The sequence below is a fragment of the Rhinolophus sinicus genome, chromosome 18, assembly GCF_057876585.1.
Source record: "Rhinolophus sinicus isolate RSI-liver-muscle chromosome 18, RSI-T2T, whole genome shotgun sequence".
Lineage (NCBI taxonomy): Eukaryota > Metazoa > Chordata > Mammalia > Chiroptera > Rhinolophidae > Rhinolophus > Rhinolophus sinicus.
The window spans coordinates 110429744-110447230 of record NC_142518.1 but is presented as its reverse complement, the minus strand read 5'-3'; the positions used below and the strand labels follow the sequence as shown (position 1 = coordinate 110447230).

Genomic DNA, 17487 nt, shown 5'->3' with positions numbered 1-17487 from the left:
GGTGTGGGGAGCAGCGAGGAGAGGGGCACTGCAATTAGGTGGGGAGTCCCAGCGCTGGGCCAGCCTGTCTTCTCTGCATGGTGCTCACCCTTGGCTGTTAGCCTGGCATGTTCATGGAAGGATCTTGGGGGTGGCCATGAAGCAACACCCTGCATGAGGCACATACGCACCTTGGAGCTCTTCCCCGTATTCGGGGGATGCGTCTGGGGCAATATTTCTGTAAATACGGTTCTTGTGCCTGGAAGGCTCTTGTGTCTGTGGTTTGTAGTCTGCAATAAGCCATAACTGCACGCCCGGCCCAAGGCCCACTGAGTCACTTGGCCTGGCCCTCTAATTTGGGGGCCACTCCCAGCCCAGCCAGGCAGCACCTCAGTCCTGGGCTTCTGCTCCCCCGCCCCTCCCTCTTCCTCTCCCCAGGCTTCGGCAATCTCTGCAGCACAGGAAGAACCTGGACCCCAGCTGAAGTGCGCTGGGAACAGCACGTCCTTGCCGGCTAGCAGGAGGCAGCGGCCTCCTGCCCTCTGGCCTCCCAGGGCTGGGAGGAGGCAGCGGGAGGCAGGGGAGGGCAGGCATGGGGGGCAAGGCAGGAAGGAAGAGAAGGCATTTCCTGAGGCCCCAGGCTCCAGAGGAGGAGGAGGCCGGTACACAGCTGTCTGAGCTCCACAAGAATGAGTGGCAGGACAGCCATGGCCGACTCATGGGGGGTGTGGGGGTTATGGGAGAAAGAACCCACTCCCATCAGCATGAGCCCGAGGGTGACAAGAGCCCTCTCCCAGCATGCCCTGCACTTCTGGAACACCACCGAACAGGCCCCCAAAGTCCCAGCCTGAACACTTTCCCCAAAGGGCTGCAGAGACCTGAGTGATACTGCTGGCACCGGCCTGTCCCTCAGCCTAGCATGTCCCACAGGCCCCTCTGCAGAAAACCCTTCTCCTGCCAGATGGAGCCAAGAACTTGACCTGAGAAGGAGCCCCGAGGCTGGGTCAGGCTTCCGGGGAAAACCCCCAGGCCACACTGCTGGCTGGCTGCTGGCTCAGGGCAGCCCCCCTTCACCTAGCCCTCATTGGGTCACTGCTGCCCCAGCCTGGGGCCCCAGAGAGCAGGACAGGTGCTTGAAGGTAGTGGGTGGGGTGGGGTATTGGGGAGTAAAGGCAGGGAGCTGAGATTCAGGGGGAGGCAGGGCTGGTGAGCAGCTGTGGGGGTATCCCTGGCAGGGCAATCTAAGCCTGTAGGCCTGTGTGTGGAAAAGGGCCTGGAGTCAGCTGCAGCCTGGCCGTCCCTCCACAGCTGGCTTACAGCTGTTCATGACCTGGCTTCAAAGCTAGAGGGGGAGACCCTGGAGAGAAGCAGGGCATACAGAGGGCAGGCTTCAAGCTGCTGGCCCCCTTTAGGCACAAAAGCCCACCTTTGGTGGGAGGCCCTGGAGGGAAGAGCCTGGAAGCCTGGGAGGTGGCCTAATGGGCAGGGCTCCCAGGGGCTCAAAGGGGCTCAAAGGGGGGCCCTTATAGAGGGGGCAGCAATGAGAGTTCCCCCTGAGCTCCAGCCCACCCAGCTGCTGGCCCCATGAGCCTCTGGGGCCTAGAAAGAGCAGCCAGCCCTGAGTTTCAGGGGACTTGTGCCAGCCTCCTTCTGGGGCCTTCCTGGCCTCCCTGCCCTGCTGTGCCTGCTAGCTCCCTGGTCGCTCCTGCTTCCTCACATTGCTCCCTCTGTCTGTGCTTTCTGGCTTCCCACTGCTTTTTCGGGTCTCTCCTCTGCCTCTCTGTGCCATCCCTGGGCACTGAGTCAGTCAGCCTTGACTTCCACTGTTCCCCACCCCCGGGAGTGTGTGTGCTGCTGGACCAAACAAGGACATGTGTGCAGAATCATGATGGTGACCAAATGTGATGAGTGCTCAGAAGGAAATAGCGAAGGCCTATGTGCTGGTGTGGGATGGGGGCACAGGGAGGGCTTCTAGGAGGAGGTGGTTCTCCAGCAGTGCACAGGGGCTGCCTTCTAGTCCCAACCTGGGGCAAAGCCAGCCCCGTGAAAGGAATGTTGCCCCCTATACTCCAGCCTCCAGGACAAATCCCAAAGCAGGGACACCTTACACATACATCGAGGTCATTTCTTGAGCAAGTGACCTTGCCTGGAACTCAGCTCAGATCTCTGAGAGGGCGCTCAAGGCTCCTGGGCACTGCAGCGCCTGAACCCAAGCTGGTGCCCCCAAGTCCACAGCCTTGTGTGGGCCTCATCCATCCCCAATCTCCTCACCCTCGGGGGCTGGGCAGGGGAGGGTGAGAACCAGGCCCACAGTCACCAGGGGCAGTCCTGCCCCCCTCCCAAGCCTCTAGAGGCCAGAGTTGGGACATCCTGGAACCCCAAGGTGGCACGCATAACTTGTGCTCAGGAGGACCCTCTGGGTGCAGGGGGCCAGGGACCATTTCCCACGAGGCTCATGCTAATAGGCCCCAGAGGGAGCCAAGCTGCTGCTGAGTGGGCTGAGACTCCATTATCTGGAAGCTTCCCAGTGCCGATGGCCGAGGTGTGGCTGGTGAAAGCTGGCACTCTCTATGCCAGAGCTTTTTTTGACCTTCCCCTGAGGACATAATCACACAGCAGCTCTCCGCCCCAGGCTGCCAGGGCTGTAATTTCAGGGTCCGAAGGGGGCTCTGTGGAGGCCGGCCTGTGACTAGCTATCTTTAGAGAGGCACGGTCTGGGGTGTGGCCAGACAAGGGAAGGTGGACAGGGGGCTGTGCCATGGTGAGGCATCTATGGGCCGCCTGCAAAACCTGTGAGACAGAGAGAGGCCGTGAGGTACCCCAGGGCCCCCATGGTCTTCCACTGGGGGGAAGCCAGGCCCCAGGAGCAGAGCTCCAATCTGCCAGCTGCCTGCAGGGCCAGGAGGCTCTGGTAGGGGCAGCGGGTGAGGGCGGGTAGAGGGGGGCCGGGCAGCTAGTGCCTCCTGGCCTAGCCCTGGGTGGCCACCATGGTGGTGGAGGCATGACACAGGGCATACCAGGCTAGACACATCCTTTGCCTTCCTCTGCTCCCATGCTCCCTCCTGGGCCTGTTTCTCTTGGATTGGGGGGCTGGAACCAAGCTTGCCAGGATGTGGGGTATGAGGCAGGAGGAAGACATGGGACTGCATGTGCAGGAGGCTAGGCAGAGAGGCTGGTGAAGGAGCAGGTGGCTGACTCTCAAGTTGGGGCGCTGGGGACAGAGAGGAGTAGGCAGGTTAGAGAAGAATTTGGAGGCTGATGGGCAGGGCTCCGGGTCTGTGGCTGGAGGTGTGGGGTCAGAAGTGCAAGATTTCACCAAGGTCCCCAAGAGGAGACAGTCCAGCCCTGGGAATGCACTACTGCCCCCTGCCCCCATTCTCTGCCCCTCACACTTGCTAGCTTATGTGTCCCACTCTCTGTCCGCACTGTCCCGCTGTCCTTACCCTGAGTCCCACCCCTAGCACCTCCTATTCCTGTCTCAATCTGGGGACCAAAGAGTGCCTCCTTTCTTGCCACCTGACCCCAGTCATCGCTGCTTTGTTGTCACCACCATCACAATGACTGCTACAGTGTGCCCCAGATGCTCTCCGATGGAGCCAGCACCTGCCCTGAAGGGAAGCACAGTACCCAGCATCGTGCAGGCATGAGTGAGTGGAGGATATGGGGTGAAGAGGAGGCACGCACAAGGTGACGGGCAGGCTCGGTACTGCCACCCGATATCTGCTGCTCTGTACTTGCTCTCCTGGCTGGGGCTCTGTCTGGGACGTCCCTGGCTTGGGGGGCTGACCAGCCCCTCTCACTGGGGGCACACCGTGCTGCCATGACCACTTCCCTGCTACGACTGAAGCCTCCAGCTGTTGGCCTCCCCAGCCCTGACCTCCTGGCCCTCTTGGGGAACTGTCTGGGCTGAAGAGAGAGCTCTCACCCCAGCCACGTCCTCTTTGCTTGGCAGCCCCACCTAACGATGGTAGGTGGATATATAAGGGACCGCTTCCCTTGCCCCAACTCAGGACCAGCTCAGCTCCAGAGCATGTAGGGAGCTTGGCTGGGCCTGCCTCATCAGTTGCAGGCCCAGCTTCTCCCTGGATCCATTCCTGCTCCTGTCCTTCCCTCCCCCAGGTGGTGACCCCAAGAACCTCCCAGTAAAATTTCTACGTACTAATCCTCACCTCACCTGCTGGCTCCTCAGGACTCCAGTGGCAGGCACCCACTAGGGGCTCTGCATATGTGTGCTGCCTGGGGCCCAGCTCCCCTCTGGGCAGTCACAAAAGGATTGGCCTCTGGGCCTGGGCTCAGCCCACCTGACAGCAGCCCCAAGGGTGTGACGACTTCCTGTCTCAGAAGGGGAATTCACCCGGCTGACTGCTCCTCTGTCCCCTGCCCTCCTGTACTTTGTACCCCCACCAGGCAGCCATGTTACCCTGCCCTTCTCTAGGCTTTCTGGCCTCATCTGCTAAGTAGAGGTAAGAACAGCGGGGAAGGAGGGGATTCGCCTAGACAGAAATTCCTGTTTCTCCCAGGGACTGACCTCTGACTTTGGGGACAGGGACAGCTGGGGGCTGACTGGGGCACAAGGGGTGGGGAGGAGGCGTGAGAGCTGGGAAAGCAGCAGCTCTCTTCATCGGGGCCAGTGCCTCAAGGGCTGCTGACCTCTGACCCAGCCCAAACAGGAAGTGCCATATCTGTGGGCCCAGGCCCTGGAGGAGAAGGAATGCAGGGATGAGTCCAAAGCAAACACTCCGCCAGCTTCCCAGGCCTCTCCCGCCCTCTGCCAGAGTTTGGCCCTTTCTCTGCTGAGAAATGGGGGAGGTAGGGTGTGGTGGGGGTGGGGATGGATGGCTACAGTATGGGACCTATGCACGGCTCCCAGTTCCCAGGCCCAGACCTCAGCCAGAGGCAGTGGCAAGGCAAGGTCTCTGCAGTGGGCCCTTGGGGCCCGTCCTTCTTCACTCCACCCACATCCAGCAGCACTGAAGGCTGAGGCCAGTCGTGATCCTACTGCGTCGTCCATACCTGTCGCTTGGCTGTCTCCCCCGACACCACCAGGAGCCCCCTACTTGCGGGGCAGGGTTGGGCCGGCTACGCTCCCTGCTGCTTGTGGCCCTCTTGCCCCTCACCCTCCCCAGCACCGGGCACAGTGGCATCATGCCCTGTCACGGCTGACCCAGTGACCCTGTCCCAGGCCTGGTGGCGTGCCTCACACAGGCAGGGCAACTGTTCCAATGATGTCATGGGGCTCCACAGACCCTGTGTCCCCACCCAGCGCAGCTGGCCAGCCGTCGGCAGGGCTGAGCCCTCACAGCTGGCTCGTGTCTGCGTCTGCCTCCCCCACCAGGCGGACAGTCAGCAACTTTGGCCAGGGGGTGGTTGCCACTGGGTCCCCAGGGCTGGGCCTGGCCTCCCACAGACCAAGTGCTCCCTCCCCAAGAGTTTTTGAGCAAATGCTGCTCCCCACCCTCCCTGGCACCAGGTCTCGTGACGGTACATCTGGGTCCCACATCCTTGGATGACTTTCCTGCCCTTGAGGGCTGTGGGTGAGGTCCTGGGGACCCATAGGCTAGCCTAGCGAAGGGTGTGCACCGGGGGTGGGGGGAACGAGGATGAGGGCCCTGGGACCTGGAATAGGGGACGAGGGAGAGGCAAGGTGCCCCTGGCCCGTGTGCAGATGTGGATTTTGGTGACTCTAGGACAAAAGGCTGGTGCCTGGGGCCTCCCTGTCAGCCTGCTCTGCCAGCCAAGCCCACCTCTGTTCATCCATGCCCAGGACAGGGACCCTTCCTGGATGACAGTTACTAATGCTGCTCTGAACAAGCGGAGGTGAGCCTGGCCCCCAGATGGCTTGGGGACTTCAGGACCCTGGCCAGAGCAGGTGGGGGTGGGAAAGCTCTTGGAGAAGCTTGTGGCACCAGGCACTCTTACCCTCCTGCTGATGAACTAGTGTCCAGGATGTGTGCCCTGGGGACCCAGCATGCACGTGAGGCTTCAATCCAGGAGCGAAAGAGGGAGGCTGGTGGAGGCCATGGGCTTGAATGAGACGTATTTATTATGTTCAGGTCTGAACAGCACCGCATCCCACTGGGCCGTTTACTAAGGAAGGGGCCTCAGTAGTCAGTGGAAAGTAGGGGCATCTGAAGAATCAGGGTGTTGTAGATCTTTCTACCAGTGGTGCAAAGATCATGTGGAGCTGGGCCTGAGTCCCCCCACCAGTCCCAAAGGAGTAGGGGATGACGATGTCCCCCAGGGTGGGGCTAGGAGCCCTCCCCCTCCCCCTGCTGGGGCTGGAGGACCACGCTGTGGTAGGCCCGGATGCAGGAGAAGGCTGTGGGCGGGATACGGCGCCTGTCGATGAGGTTGTTGTCCAGGTGTGTGGAGATGAGGTTGGAGTCCTGGGTCACTCGCGTGTCACAAATGGAATTCAGGGGCACGTGTCTGTGGCGTGGGGGTGGCAGGGCCGAAGAGAGGAGAGAAGACCCCAGAAAGGGGAGATAGGCATCACGCAAGAGTAGAAAAAGAGAGGGCCCATAGTAACGGAGCAATCAGACTGCCACACAGAGAGCAGACCCAGGGAGGAGGGGCAGACAGGTATCTCAGCCCTTGTTGTTCTGGGCTGGAACACTCCCGCCTTCTCCTTGCCCAACCCCTGCCCACATTCTGCTGTCCACTGCCCTCCACCTTGGCTGCCCAAGCCTGCCAGCCACTGGACACAGCCTCCCATCACACCAAGCAAGATGGGTGGATGCGGGCGGTGAAGGATTCCCGTACAGTCCTGCCCGCAGCCCCTGAGGCTAAGGACGAGCAGCCCACAGGCCAGCCCTCCCTGGCCCAGCTGGCAGGCAGGGCCTCATGGCCTCAGCCCCCCCTTCCTGCCTGGCTGCCAGGGGTGGGGAGAGAGAAGAGACAGCAGGACAGGCGCGGGGGAGGAGGGCAGCCCTACCTGATCTTGTTGTGGCTCAGACGCAGGACCTGCAGCCCCTTGAGGCCCAGGAGACCATGTGGGACGGCCTGCAGCTGGTTGTGATCCAGCAGCAGCTCGGCCAGGGAGGCCCGCAGGCCCAGGAAGGACACGCCATGGATGCCGTCGGCACGCAGGCTGTTGTGGGACAGGTGCAGGAACTCCAGGCCTGGCTTCATGTGCGCGAACACATAGCCAGGGATACGCTCAATGCGGTTGTGGTGCAGTGTCAGGCGCCGGAGGCCCCGTGGCAGGAAGGAGGGCACGTGCACCAGCTGGTTGTGGGACAGGTCAAGGGTCTCCAGCTTCCTGTGGGGCGCAAGCATGTGAAGTGAACTGATGGCACCCACCTACGAGCACAGCAAAGACTGGAGCCCGAATCGGGGTCCCTGGGCCACACCCAAGAGGGGAATGGTGATTTGCCCACAGACAGAAGACGCAATCAGAGCGACACCTGACAAAGAAAATGCATACGGAGGTGCCTGTGATCTGGGGAAAGAGCTGGGGGTAGTTGAATTGTCACCCGTCTTCCCCAGTAGGCCTGTCCCTGCTCTGCTCTTCCTCTTAGCGCTGCATTCTCTTATCGTCTTCCTGCCTCACCCAGGCTAAGCAGAAGAGAGACGGGGAGGTAGAGAAAAATAATAAGGCTCTCAGACAGTCAAGGCTGGGGGACCCCAAGGAATCAGGAAGGCAAGCGGTGAAGCTCAGGTCTCTGTGAGCCCAGGTTGCTCCACGGTGGGTGAGGATAAGGCTTGGGCAGGGAGAAGCAGGAGCAGAGGGTGGTGAGGCTTCTAGAAAGGGTCAGAGCAGGGAAAGAGGCTTCTCTCAGTGACATCCCCTAGCACTGTGGGAGGGGTCAGCCCTGGCCTTGGAGCCCATGCTATCCTCAAGCCATGGGGTTGGGGGCTCTGGTGCCTCCTTAGCCTTCAGAGCCAGCAGCCCCCTCCCCTTCCACCATCTAGAGAAAAACTGGCCGGCGCTGGCCCAGGCTTGACTGGCCGCCAGCCCCCTGCCCAGGCCCCGAGGCGGGAGTGGAACAGCAGCTGGGCGGCTCCTCCCTAGGCTGCTGTCTGCTTTCCTTTGCCCCCTTGGCAAGAGGGGGAGAGGAAAAAGGAATAATTAAACCCAAACGTCTTGGTAACTTTTTCCTGGAACACGAAAATGCAGGGCGGGAGGCTCTGGTCCCTGGAATGGCAGGTCAGACTATCTGTTGACCCCTGTCAGTCTCCCCCACCCCTACCCCACTTCCCTCAGTGGTGTCAAACCCCAAGGATTGTACCTTCCCAGCCCTTCCACTGCTCCCGGGACCACGTCCTGACTCCTTAGGCCTTTAAGGACGGGAGTTTCCTCCTGGACCCCTCCTGCCAGTCAGTACCCACACCCAGCTGTCTCAACTGGATCATGAGGACTCATCCTGGGGCCTTCCTATAGTGGGTGAATAGTGCTCCCCAAAATATGTCTACCAAGAACCTGTAAATATGACCTTATTTGGCAAACGAGTCTTTGCACATGTAATGAAGTTAAGGATCTTGGGATGAGACCATCCTGGATGACCCTGATGGGTCCTAAATATAATGACAGGCGTCCTTATAAGAGACAGAAGAGAGACACAGACACAGAGAAGCCATGCAAAGACAGGCAGGTATTAAAGTCACGTGGCTATGAGCCCAGGGATGCCTGGGCCCACCAGAAACTGGAAGAGGCAGGAAAGACCCTCCCCTGGAGCCTTTGGAGGAAGCACAGCCCTGATGATACCTTGATTTTGGACCTCTGGCCTTCAGAACCATGAAAGCATCAATCACTGATGCTTTAAGCTGCCTAGTTTGTGGTACATTGTTACAGCCACCTCAGGACCCTCACACACTTGTTTCCCAAGCCCCACCATCTCTTCCATGCCCCTTCCTGCCCCTGTTGGTTCCTAGCTAAACCCAGCACCAAGCCAGCTCTGACTGCTTATGCTGCCCCTCCATCCACGCCCACAGCACCTCCTAGGTGAACTTCCTGGGCGCCTGCCGGGCAAGTCCAGGTATGGGCGGAGGAAGGGGTTTCTGTGGCTTTGGGGATTTTACCAAGTGGGAGGGACAGGGAAATCTTGGAGGAGCAGGTGGTGAGTGAGGGCCCAGGCCACTGGAAGCCCCAGGTGAGGAGACAGGTGACACACTTGAGACCAGGCCCAAGCAACAAGGCTAGCTAGCTCCAACCCTCTCTGCCCTCCCGCCTGACTCTCTGGGTTCCTTTGACATATCCTCCCTCAGGTGCCTGCTGGGGTGAAGCTTGGGTGGTACCAGGGTGGGGGATGGCACTCACGGGAGATCGATCCAAGCTCGGGGTGCCAGCCGGTCCTCCTGGAGCCGGTTGTTGCTGAGTACTAGCACGCTGAGGCTGCGGCTGCGGTTCAGTGCACCCTCTGTCACCTCCTCGATGACATTAGCGCCCAGGTGCAACTCCTAGGGTCAGGGCTTGGAGTGAGGGCCCGTCTGCAACTCACTGATGGCCAGGCCCGGTTCCTTGCCCCGTTCCACCTGGCCCCATCTGTGGTACTCAGGTACCACTGTCTCTGCTCCTCTCAGGGCCATGGTCATCTGTGCGAAGGATCCCAGCGACACCTGCCAGCCATGCCATGGCGCGTCAGGGCCCCCACAAGACACAGCCCCAGAGAGTACCATCAAGCACAAGGGGACCGTGTGGCCCAGAGAGGGCATGGACCTCGCTCAGGGACATTCAGTGGGTTCAGGACAGTTCTGGAGGCCCAACTCTGGGCTTCTGGAAGGTTAGGTCAGGGGAAGGGGAGGCTTTTGGTGTTGAGGCCTTGTGGGTTTATCGTCAAAATTCCCCCAGGGGGATCTCTACTCGCTAGCAGCAGATCACTGGACCACAATGGTCATTGGACCACAATGTTGCTTCTCCCAGCCTCGGGTCTCCCAGCTCACCTGCAGGGAGGCTGGCAGGCCAGGTGGGATGGTTCGTAGCCGGTTCCGGTCTAGCCTCAGGTAGAGCAGGTTGTGTAGGGGCTGAAAGGCCAGGGGGGAGATGTTCCCGTCATGCAGCTGGTTCCCTTCCACCTCCAGCGTCAGCAGCTGACTGAGCCCTGCAGGGTACGTGGGCAGAGGGGCACCTGAGCCTACCACAGAGCTCTGAAGGCCTGTTGGGAGCTTCCCGCTGTTGCTCCCTTAGAGTTCAAGGCCACTTTCCCAGGCTGGTGCTCCCTCCTCTGTCTTCCAGCCAGGCTGTCCTGGGCAGACCCTCCCCTCACCCATAACTTTCCAAGGCCTCCCTGGCTGCTCAGGCCTGGCCCTTTTGGTCCCTGCCCCTGGGGGCTGCCCGAACCCCAAACCTCGGAAGCTGCTGTGCTGCAGGCCTTGCAGGATGTTGTCATTGAGTTTGAGCTCCTGCAGGGAGGTGGGCAAAGCTGGCACTGTGGAGAGCAAGTTTCCATCCAGGTTCAGTCGCTTCAGCCGTGTCAGATTCTGGAAGTGTGGGAGAGAAAAGAGGGCTGGGGGTTCGGGGGCTCCTCAAGCCATGGCTGGGCCTTCAGGCCTAGGCTTTCTGGCTGTGGCTTTAGGTTCATCCTGCCCAGGGGGCACCCCTATTGGGTTGCATCATAGCTTTCTAGTTCCCACTTGGATCAGGCCTGTCCTTAGTCTCTCCCAGGAGTGCTGCTCCCTTGTGGGGCCCAAAGATCTGTGAGGCTCTTCACCCTCCCAGCTGGGAACCACATCACCCCAAATCATCCAAGCCCACCATCCTGGGTACTCTGCGCAGTGCTTCCTCCAGGACTTGTATACCCCAGGCAGGGTGGGGAGAGGAGCAATGGACACCTGGGGCCATTTTGGATGGGCCCAGGCCCCCTGGGAGTGTAGGTGGAGGGGCCGCTGCGCACCTTGAAGGCATGGGGGTGCAGGCCTCGGGCATCCAGCTTGTTCTTGCTCAGGTCCAGCCACTCCAGGTTGGGCAGTCCCAGGAATGTGTGGGCCGGGATCTTGGCAATTTCGTTCTCTGTGCACACATGGGGCAGCCATATTCCATTCTCCCGTGTCCCCCTCCCCTCTGCATTCTGTACCTCTGCCATATGGACCAGAGGCAACAATGACACACTCCTTGAAGGAACTGGCTCTTCAGGCTATCCCACATCAGGGCACTTTCTCACTGCCAACCAGGACCCGTGGGAAGGTGAACCCTTTGTAGGGCACAGTGGGGCAGCAGCCATAGTGGCTGAGGACCCACTAGAAGGGGAGCCTGCATGTGTGGCCTTCTCACCCCTGCTGCAGGGGTGGGTGTGGGGGAGAAATGCCACTCACCTGCCAGGTAGAGTGTGGTCAGGCCAGGGTCAGCCAGGGCAGGGACATGTTTCATCTTGACGTTGCTGCAGGCAATGGCTGCCTGGGCCAGGAGGCATGAGGCTGGCAGGGAGGGCATGGGCTGCTCCATGGTTCCCAGGTCTGCAGGCCCACGCCTATACCCTCTCCTGCTTCCAGGCCTTTTCCGCCCTCGACCTGTGGTCTCCAAGGTGCTGCTGCCACTGTGGCCTCGGCTGTGGGCCTTCTTTTGACTCCAGCCCCCCGGGCCAGGTTGACGGGAGGCCCCTGGAGGACGAGATGCAGCCCCAGACCAGTTACATATCAACAGGGACCCGCCAAGGGCAGGGCCTTGTCTGGGGCCCTTAGACCTGCCAGGGACTCAGCCAGCAGGGCTGGAACACCAGGCCACTGAGCTCCCTTCCCTGGGCACCAAGGGCCAAAACTCAAATGGGAGCGCTGAGGTGGGGAAGGGGACCTGCCCTGGGGAGCTCTTCTCCTGCCCCATACGTGAGGGGACTAGGTTTGGGCACATTGAGAGTGGGGTGGGGTGTGAGTGGCTGGTGGTGCTGGTGTGATTGGTGGAGGTCGGGCCAAACCTCGGCCTCTTCAGACTCACTCACAGCTCATCACCCCCACAGGCTCCATTTGGGGACTGCCTGTCCTGGCTGGTCCTCACCTTTGAGGGGCTTCCTGGGCTTCAGGCCCCTTCTCCTGGCTTCCCAGCCTCCTGCCTTCCTTCCTTGGCCCTCCTCAGAAACCACTGCCCCCCCTTTTGCTCGGGGGGCCCTGATGGTCTGCAAGGGCCTGAATTTGGCAGCCCGGGGCCTTGCTGCCTCAACCCCCACTGTTACTGTGGCCTGGGGCGGGGCCTGCTCGGGGCTGAGCCCCTTGTTGTGACTCTGCTCTTGCTCCCAGGCTGCTGGGGGTGATTCTTTCTTCTGGACCAGCCCTGGCCTGGCAGGGGCCTTCCAGCCAGAGGCCAGGGGTTGTGCAGGGGCTCCATGGGCAACCTCCTTGGAGGTAGGCCGCGCCTGTGGCCAGTCCAGTTGCCTGTCCTCAGGCCTGTCCCAGCCGCCGTTCCTGGAGATGGGTTGCACCTGACCTGCGGAAGGAGCCAATGTGGGCTGGGGTGGCCACGAGCCCTGTATGGCTGAGAGGCAGCACCTCCTTCCCCTTAGCCACAGGCTAGACCCCCCCTTCCTCCTTTCCTCTTTGCCCAGGCCTCACTTCCGTTTTGCTCTTCTTTACTCAGAAGCTCTTATCCTTCTGTCACAGACCCGCAAGGCCACCAAGTGTCAGACACTTTCTAGTCTCCTCCCTACCTTTTCATGACCCCAGAGTTGGGGATCCCAAGCACCAGAGTCACCCTGCCTGCCTCCCAGAACTGAGGTAGCTCTTTACTGCTGGGAACCCTCCAGCCCGTTGGGATAAGTCACAGGCAGGCCTCTAGCCCACAGGGGTGGGCCCAGGAGAGCTTCAGTGGCCCTAGGCAGAGGGGCTGGCCTTGCTCCTGTGCCTCCGGGTCCTTGGGGGTGCTTCCTGGGCAGAGAGGGTGGGGATAGCCTCTGGAGAGCTGAAGGGATCACTCCCACCTGGAAATTTTGTTTCAGAGGTGGGACCCCCAGTGCTTGCTGAGAGGAGAGGTTGTGGGGGCAAGGCAAGCCCCAAGGCCACATCAATGGACAGTTAGCCACTGCAAAGGAGGGGCAATAGCCCCTAGGCCTCCCCTCCACCGAGTGGCAGCCCCCCATTAATCAGTGCTGACCATGGGCCTGCCCTGCAGGTCAATCCCCTGGCCCCTCTCACCCCACCTCCACGCCTGGGGATGGACTACCGAACATGGTGCCAGTCATTGGCATATGAAGCGAGGCCACACTGTAGCCAGCCTCCTGGGGCCCCTTGTGCCACTCCAACCCAGCCCTGGGCGCCCCCCTTCCATCCTCCCACACGTCTCTCAGTCTCCCCAGTAGGCCTAGGGCAGCCAGCTCAACTCCCCAACCAGCAAATTCAGATCCACTCTTTCAGCCCCAGTTGTAGCGGCCCCTCCTAGGGAAGCCTCTCCCTTCCCCTGCCCCTACCCTGGGTGATGGGCACGAGGCTTCCCAGAGTCTGCAATCCCTCCTTGACCTCCAGGGAGAGTTCCCTTAGGCCCATGGGCCCCTCCCAACACCCCCAGCACCCAAGGTGGAACCATCTTTCTCTTTCTCTGCCCCAGCCCCAGGGGCTTACATTAGTGGGGCAAGTTGCTCCCTCCTGCCAGCCTCTTGCTGCTGGTGCCACCTACTTACCATTGGGGGTCCCAAGCGGGCTGGGCAGCGGTGGCGGCTGCAGGGTGGGTAAGCCCAAGGGGGTTGGTGGGGCCGTGGGCTCTCTCAGGCTCGGCCCCTGCTTGGCCAGGGCCCTTGCAGGGCAGCACCCCACCCAAAAAGCCAGGACAGGAAGCAGCATGCTCTTCATGGCCACTGTGCTCGGGCTGCAAAGGCAGACAGGATGAAGAGCTCGGAGAGGTGGGAGCGGCAGCGGTCACGGCAGGATGGGACACATGCAGGATGGCACGCGACAGTCCCTCTCCCTGAGCTCCCAGCCCTGGCTGCAGCGCTTGGAGCCTCCCACACCCGCCCTGGCCCTCCCCCAGGAAGCCCCCCCCCAAACAAACAGCTCCCCAGGCCTTGCCCCCAACTTCCCCCAACATCCCCTGCTCCCACCTGAGGAGAAAGAGAGATTGATTGTTTTCTTGGACCGGAGTGCTCTTGCTTTTTTTTTTTCCATAAGGCCTGCATTTATTCTCCACTGGCTCAAGCTCAGTGGCCCCCATGAATGGGGCTTCTGTCTCCACACACAGTGGGCCTGTGAGGCCCACCACAGAGCAGGCACCCCACCTGAGGCTGCCAGGTCCTCCCTCTGTGGCTGGGAAAGGAGAGGGGCTGGGCTTTGCAAGCAGCAGGCCCCAGGGGAGGGGGCGGATGCCAGGGCCACCCGGGAAATGGAGGCTCTGGCCCCTTCGGAAACCTGTGGGATTCTGCTATAGGCGCCAGTGCTGAGACCTCCCAATTCCAGCAGAAAGAGAACACGTAGGCAGAGCTAGGTCAGTAAGTGTGGACCCCAGCCCTTGGGGCCCCAGGGCCACCTGGGCACAGGTCTGCCTTCGGACAGACGGCGCCGGAGTACACTGCTCAGCTCCTGGGCTTTCAACTGGCTCCCTGCCTACCTGCGGGCAGTGCCTTTCCCTCCAAGCCACCACATCCTCCTTTGTCAAATGGAGAGAGTTACATGTACTGTGGTCCCCTGGCTGCGCCCTACCCCCACATTGGAGTATGTGTGGACCAGGAGCTGCCAGCTTTTCAGGGACCCTTGGCCTGGGTGTCCTGGCAGTGGCCGGGGCAAGGCCATCTCACAGGTACCCCCAAACTTCTTAGCCAAGAATCCCATGTCCCAGTGTAACCAGTGTCATCAGGCATTACTGAGATGCCCCCACGTCTCACGCATGCCCTCAGTCAGGATGGGGTAAGGTAGAAAGGAGGCCAGGCCCAAGGGCAGGGGCAGCAGGGTGGAGCAAGAAGCAAAGGAGGGGGTGTCTGACCACAGGCCCGTGGCCAACCCTCAGAGGGCTCCAGCCCCAAGCCCAGCTGTGGGAATGGAGGGCGGGGGAGGGGGTGCTGGCCAAAAGACAGGGCTCACCACGTGGCTCTTCAGGGCCAGCATTGAGGAAGCTTTTCCTACACCTCTGTCCAGCGTTGACTTATGTTTGGAAGCAATCTTAAAAAATGAGTTAATTGTGGGCAAGGCTTGGGTGGAGGGGAGAGGGGGGAGGGGCAGGGTAGGAGCAGGACTGAGACGGGCTAGGGAAGGAGCTTCCCATCGCCTCCTGGGGTTCAAGGTCTCTGTGTAGGGGCCACATGGGAGTGTGTGAGACCCCGGAGGGGGTGGGGTGGGTCAGAGGGGAGTCCCTGGCAAGCAGGTCTTCAGTGGGCACCTCAGAATCTGCCCCACTGTGTCTGGGGGAGAAGCAGGCAGAGTATGGCAGCGAGACGGGGTCCGCTGGCATCCCATCTCCTGTCCAGGCCAGGGCTCTGGTTTATGGCTTGAATTTGGGACCATGCCACACACACACCAGAGACAGGGACTGTCTGGGGAGTGAGCGTGAGCAAGCACTTTGGGAGCCAAGGATGAAGCCATGATTTGCCTGTGGGTGACACAGGACGTCCTGGGCTGGCGGCCTGCTGAAGCTGGGAGAGGGGAGGACTTAGGCTCTGGAAGACTGGGCACCCTCCCCTCCCCCCAGTACAGACAAGGAACCCAGAGTGGGTCGGGCTCACCCATGTCAGACACCAGAAGCCAGGCCTCCTGCTTTCGCCTGAGGTGGGGGTAGGACTCTGCTTGAGGTGGGCCCCTGGAGATAACTGTGGTGGGAGTCCCGGCTCTGACCCTCCCCCTGCCTGGGGATGGATTCTGGAATCCTGGCCCCCAACCCATTTCCCCTGTTCGCTGCTCCCCAGGCGCTGACTAAACATCCTGCCATCTGGTTCCCATTAGCTGGGCTGGGGGTGGGGGGGTGGGGGGAAGCCTGCTCCCAGGTTTCTTTGGCATAGCAGCCTGGAGGAGGGAGGGACCCTCACTCCTACCCACCTAGGCAGGAAGGGGCGAGGCCTGGTCAATCACTTCCCCAACTCCTGTGGAGTCCTGTCTTCGATGCCCTTCCCCCACTGGGGGCCCAGTAGCCACCTGGCCACCTACTCTGTCCAGTCTCAGGGCGCCCGGCCATCATGGAGACCTTGAAGGAACCCCACGGAGCAGAGCCAGCCTGTGGGGGGCTCGGCAGAACCAGAGGTACCCACCCGCGCCTGCCCCTCCTGCACACAGAGCTAACTCATGGACTTGGGCTGAGGCAGGCAGGGCTCCTGGCCAGCACTACCCCGAGCCCAGTGTCTGGAGCACAGGGTGGGAGAGTGTCGGCATTTTCCAGGAACCAGGGATGCAGCCTGGGGTTGCTGGAAAGAGTTTTGGGCTCCCAGCCGGCCCTGGACAAACCGGCCATGTGATGTCGGGAGCAAGCCTCCCTGCTCAGGGCCTCAGTCTCCTCATCTCAATGTGGTGGACATGGGCTCCTTAGAAAGGTCTAGAATCTGAGAGCTGGAAGGGGCTTAGAAAAGCTGCGTTCGCTGATCAAGATTGCTTCTAGCTGCACAATCCCAGAATTGTAAGGGCAAGGAAGGGACTCCTGCACCTTTTCCTGCTGCCCTTCCCTTCCACGTGGATACACACGCGTGCGCACACAAACACACACATGCCCTTACAAGTCGGGACTCAAATAGGCAGCCTGGAGGATGTCAAAGCCACGCTCTTCATCCCTCAAGACTCCTTAAAACTTCACAGCTGAGAGCTCTCCACCTACTAAGGGAGGACTGGAGAATACATTCTTCCCTTACCAAACGTTCCTGAGCCCCTGCGGTGGGCCAGGCACTGTGTGGGGTGTAATGGTGAACCACATGGCCAGCTCCCCTGTATTCATGGAGCTGACCATCTTGTGGGGAGCACAGGGACCCCATCAGAAAGGAAAGGGGCTGGCTGTGGTGATTGGAGGGAGGGACACTTTTGATAGGGGATCAGAGGAGGACGACGAGCAGGTGACATTTGCGTGGAGACGTGAGTGAAAAGGAGATAGCTATGCCAAAGGAGCTCCAGTAAAGTGCCCTCCAAGAAAGGAGGGACAGCCAGTACAAAGAACCCCGAGGCAAGAAAGAATTTGGCCCAGTGTGAGAACCAGCAAGGGGACCAGTATGGTGGAGCAGGCTGACTGAGGGGTGAGGTTGGTGAAGGGTAGGAGGGCCAGCTTGACAGGGTGTCCAAAGGCAGCAGGCTGACTTTGCCTTTGACCTTGAAGGAAACAGAGATTCACTGTGGACTTCTGAACAGAGGACTCAGATGATCAACTTACATATAAAAGGATCCCTTGGGCTGCAGGGTGGGGCACAGACTTTATGAGGACACAGAGCAGAAAACAGGAGCAAGTGTGGAGGCCACTGCTCCTTCCAGGGGAGAGGTAATCATGGTTGGCCCAGGGTGGACGCAGAAGGTGGCGGGAGTAGGTGGAGTCAGGATTGTGGGCAGAGTGAGCCCACGGCCTACGCTGGGGAGTCCAGCTCCTCACCTGTCAGGTGTAAGGTTGGTGATTAAACAGCAACGGAGTGACATTTCGAAGGCAGTTCAGCGTATGAATCTGGAGTTCAGGGCTAAGGTCTAGGCTGTCAGTCCTGCCCT

General features: G+C 60.6%; 1 protein-coding gene across 3 annotated transcripts; it reads right to left on the bottom strand.

Annotated features, from left to right (window-relative positions):
- Positions 1–6004: 6004 nt before the first annotated feature.
- Positions 6005–15564, bottom strand: LOC109460068 (extracellular matrix protein 2-like). 3 transcript variants are annotated; one of them, XM_019755098.3, is made up of 10 exons: positions 15546–15564; positions 13518–13702; positions 11906–12331; positions 11230–11514; positions 10812–10927; positions 10266–10398; positions 9862–10019; positions 9239–9378; positions 6914–7240; positions 6005–6408 (listed from the first exon to the last, which is right to left on the bottom strand). In XM_019755098.3, the coding sequence occupies exons 2-10, from the start codon at positions 13684–13686 to the stop codon at positions 6228–6230; spliced, it is 1935 nt and encodes a 644-aa protein (XP_019610657.3). In that variant the 5' UTR covers positions 13687–13702; positions 15546–15564; the 3' UTR covers positions 6005–6227. The 3 variants fall into 3 exon arrangements, with proteins under 3 accessions (XP_019610657.3, XP_088651037.1, XP_074179962.2); XM_088794911.1 differs by lacking the exon at positions 15546–15564 and adding an exon at positions 13935–14075; XM_074323861.2 differs by lacking the exons at positions 11906–12331; positions 15546–15564 and adding an exon at positions 13935–14074.
- Between the last annotated feature and the right edge of the window lie 1923 nt (positions 15565–17487).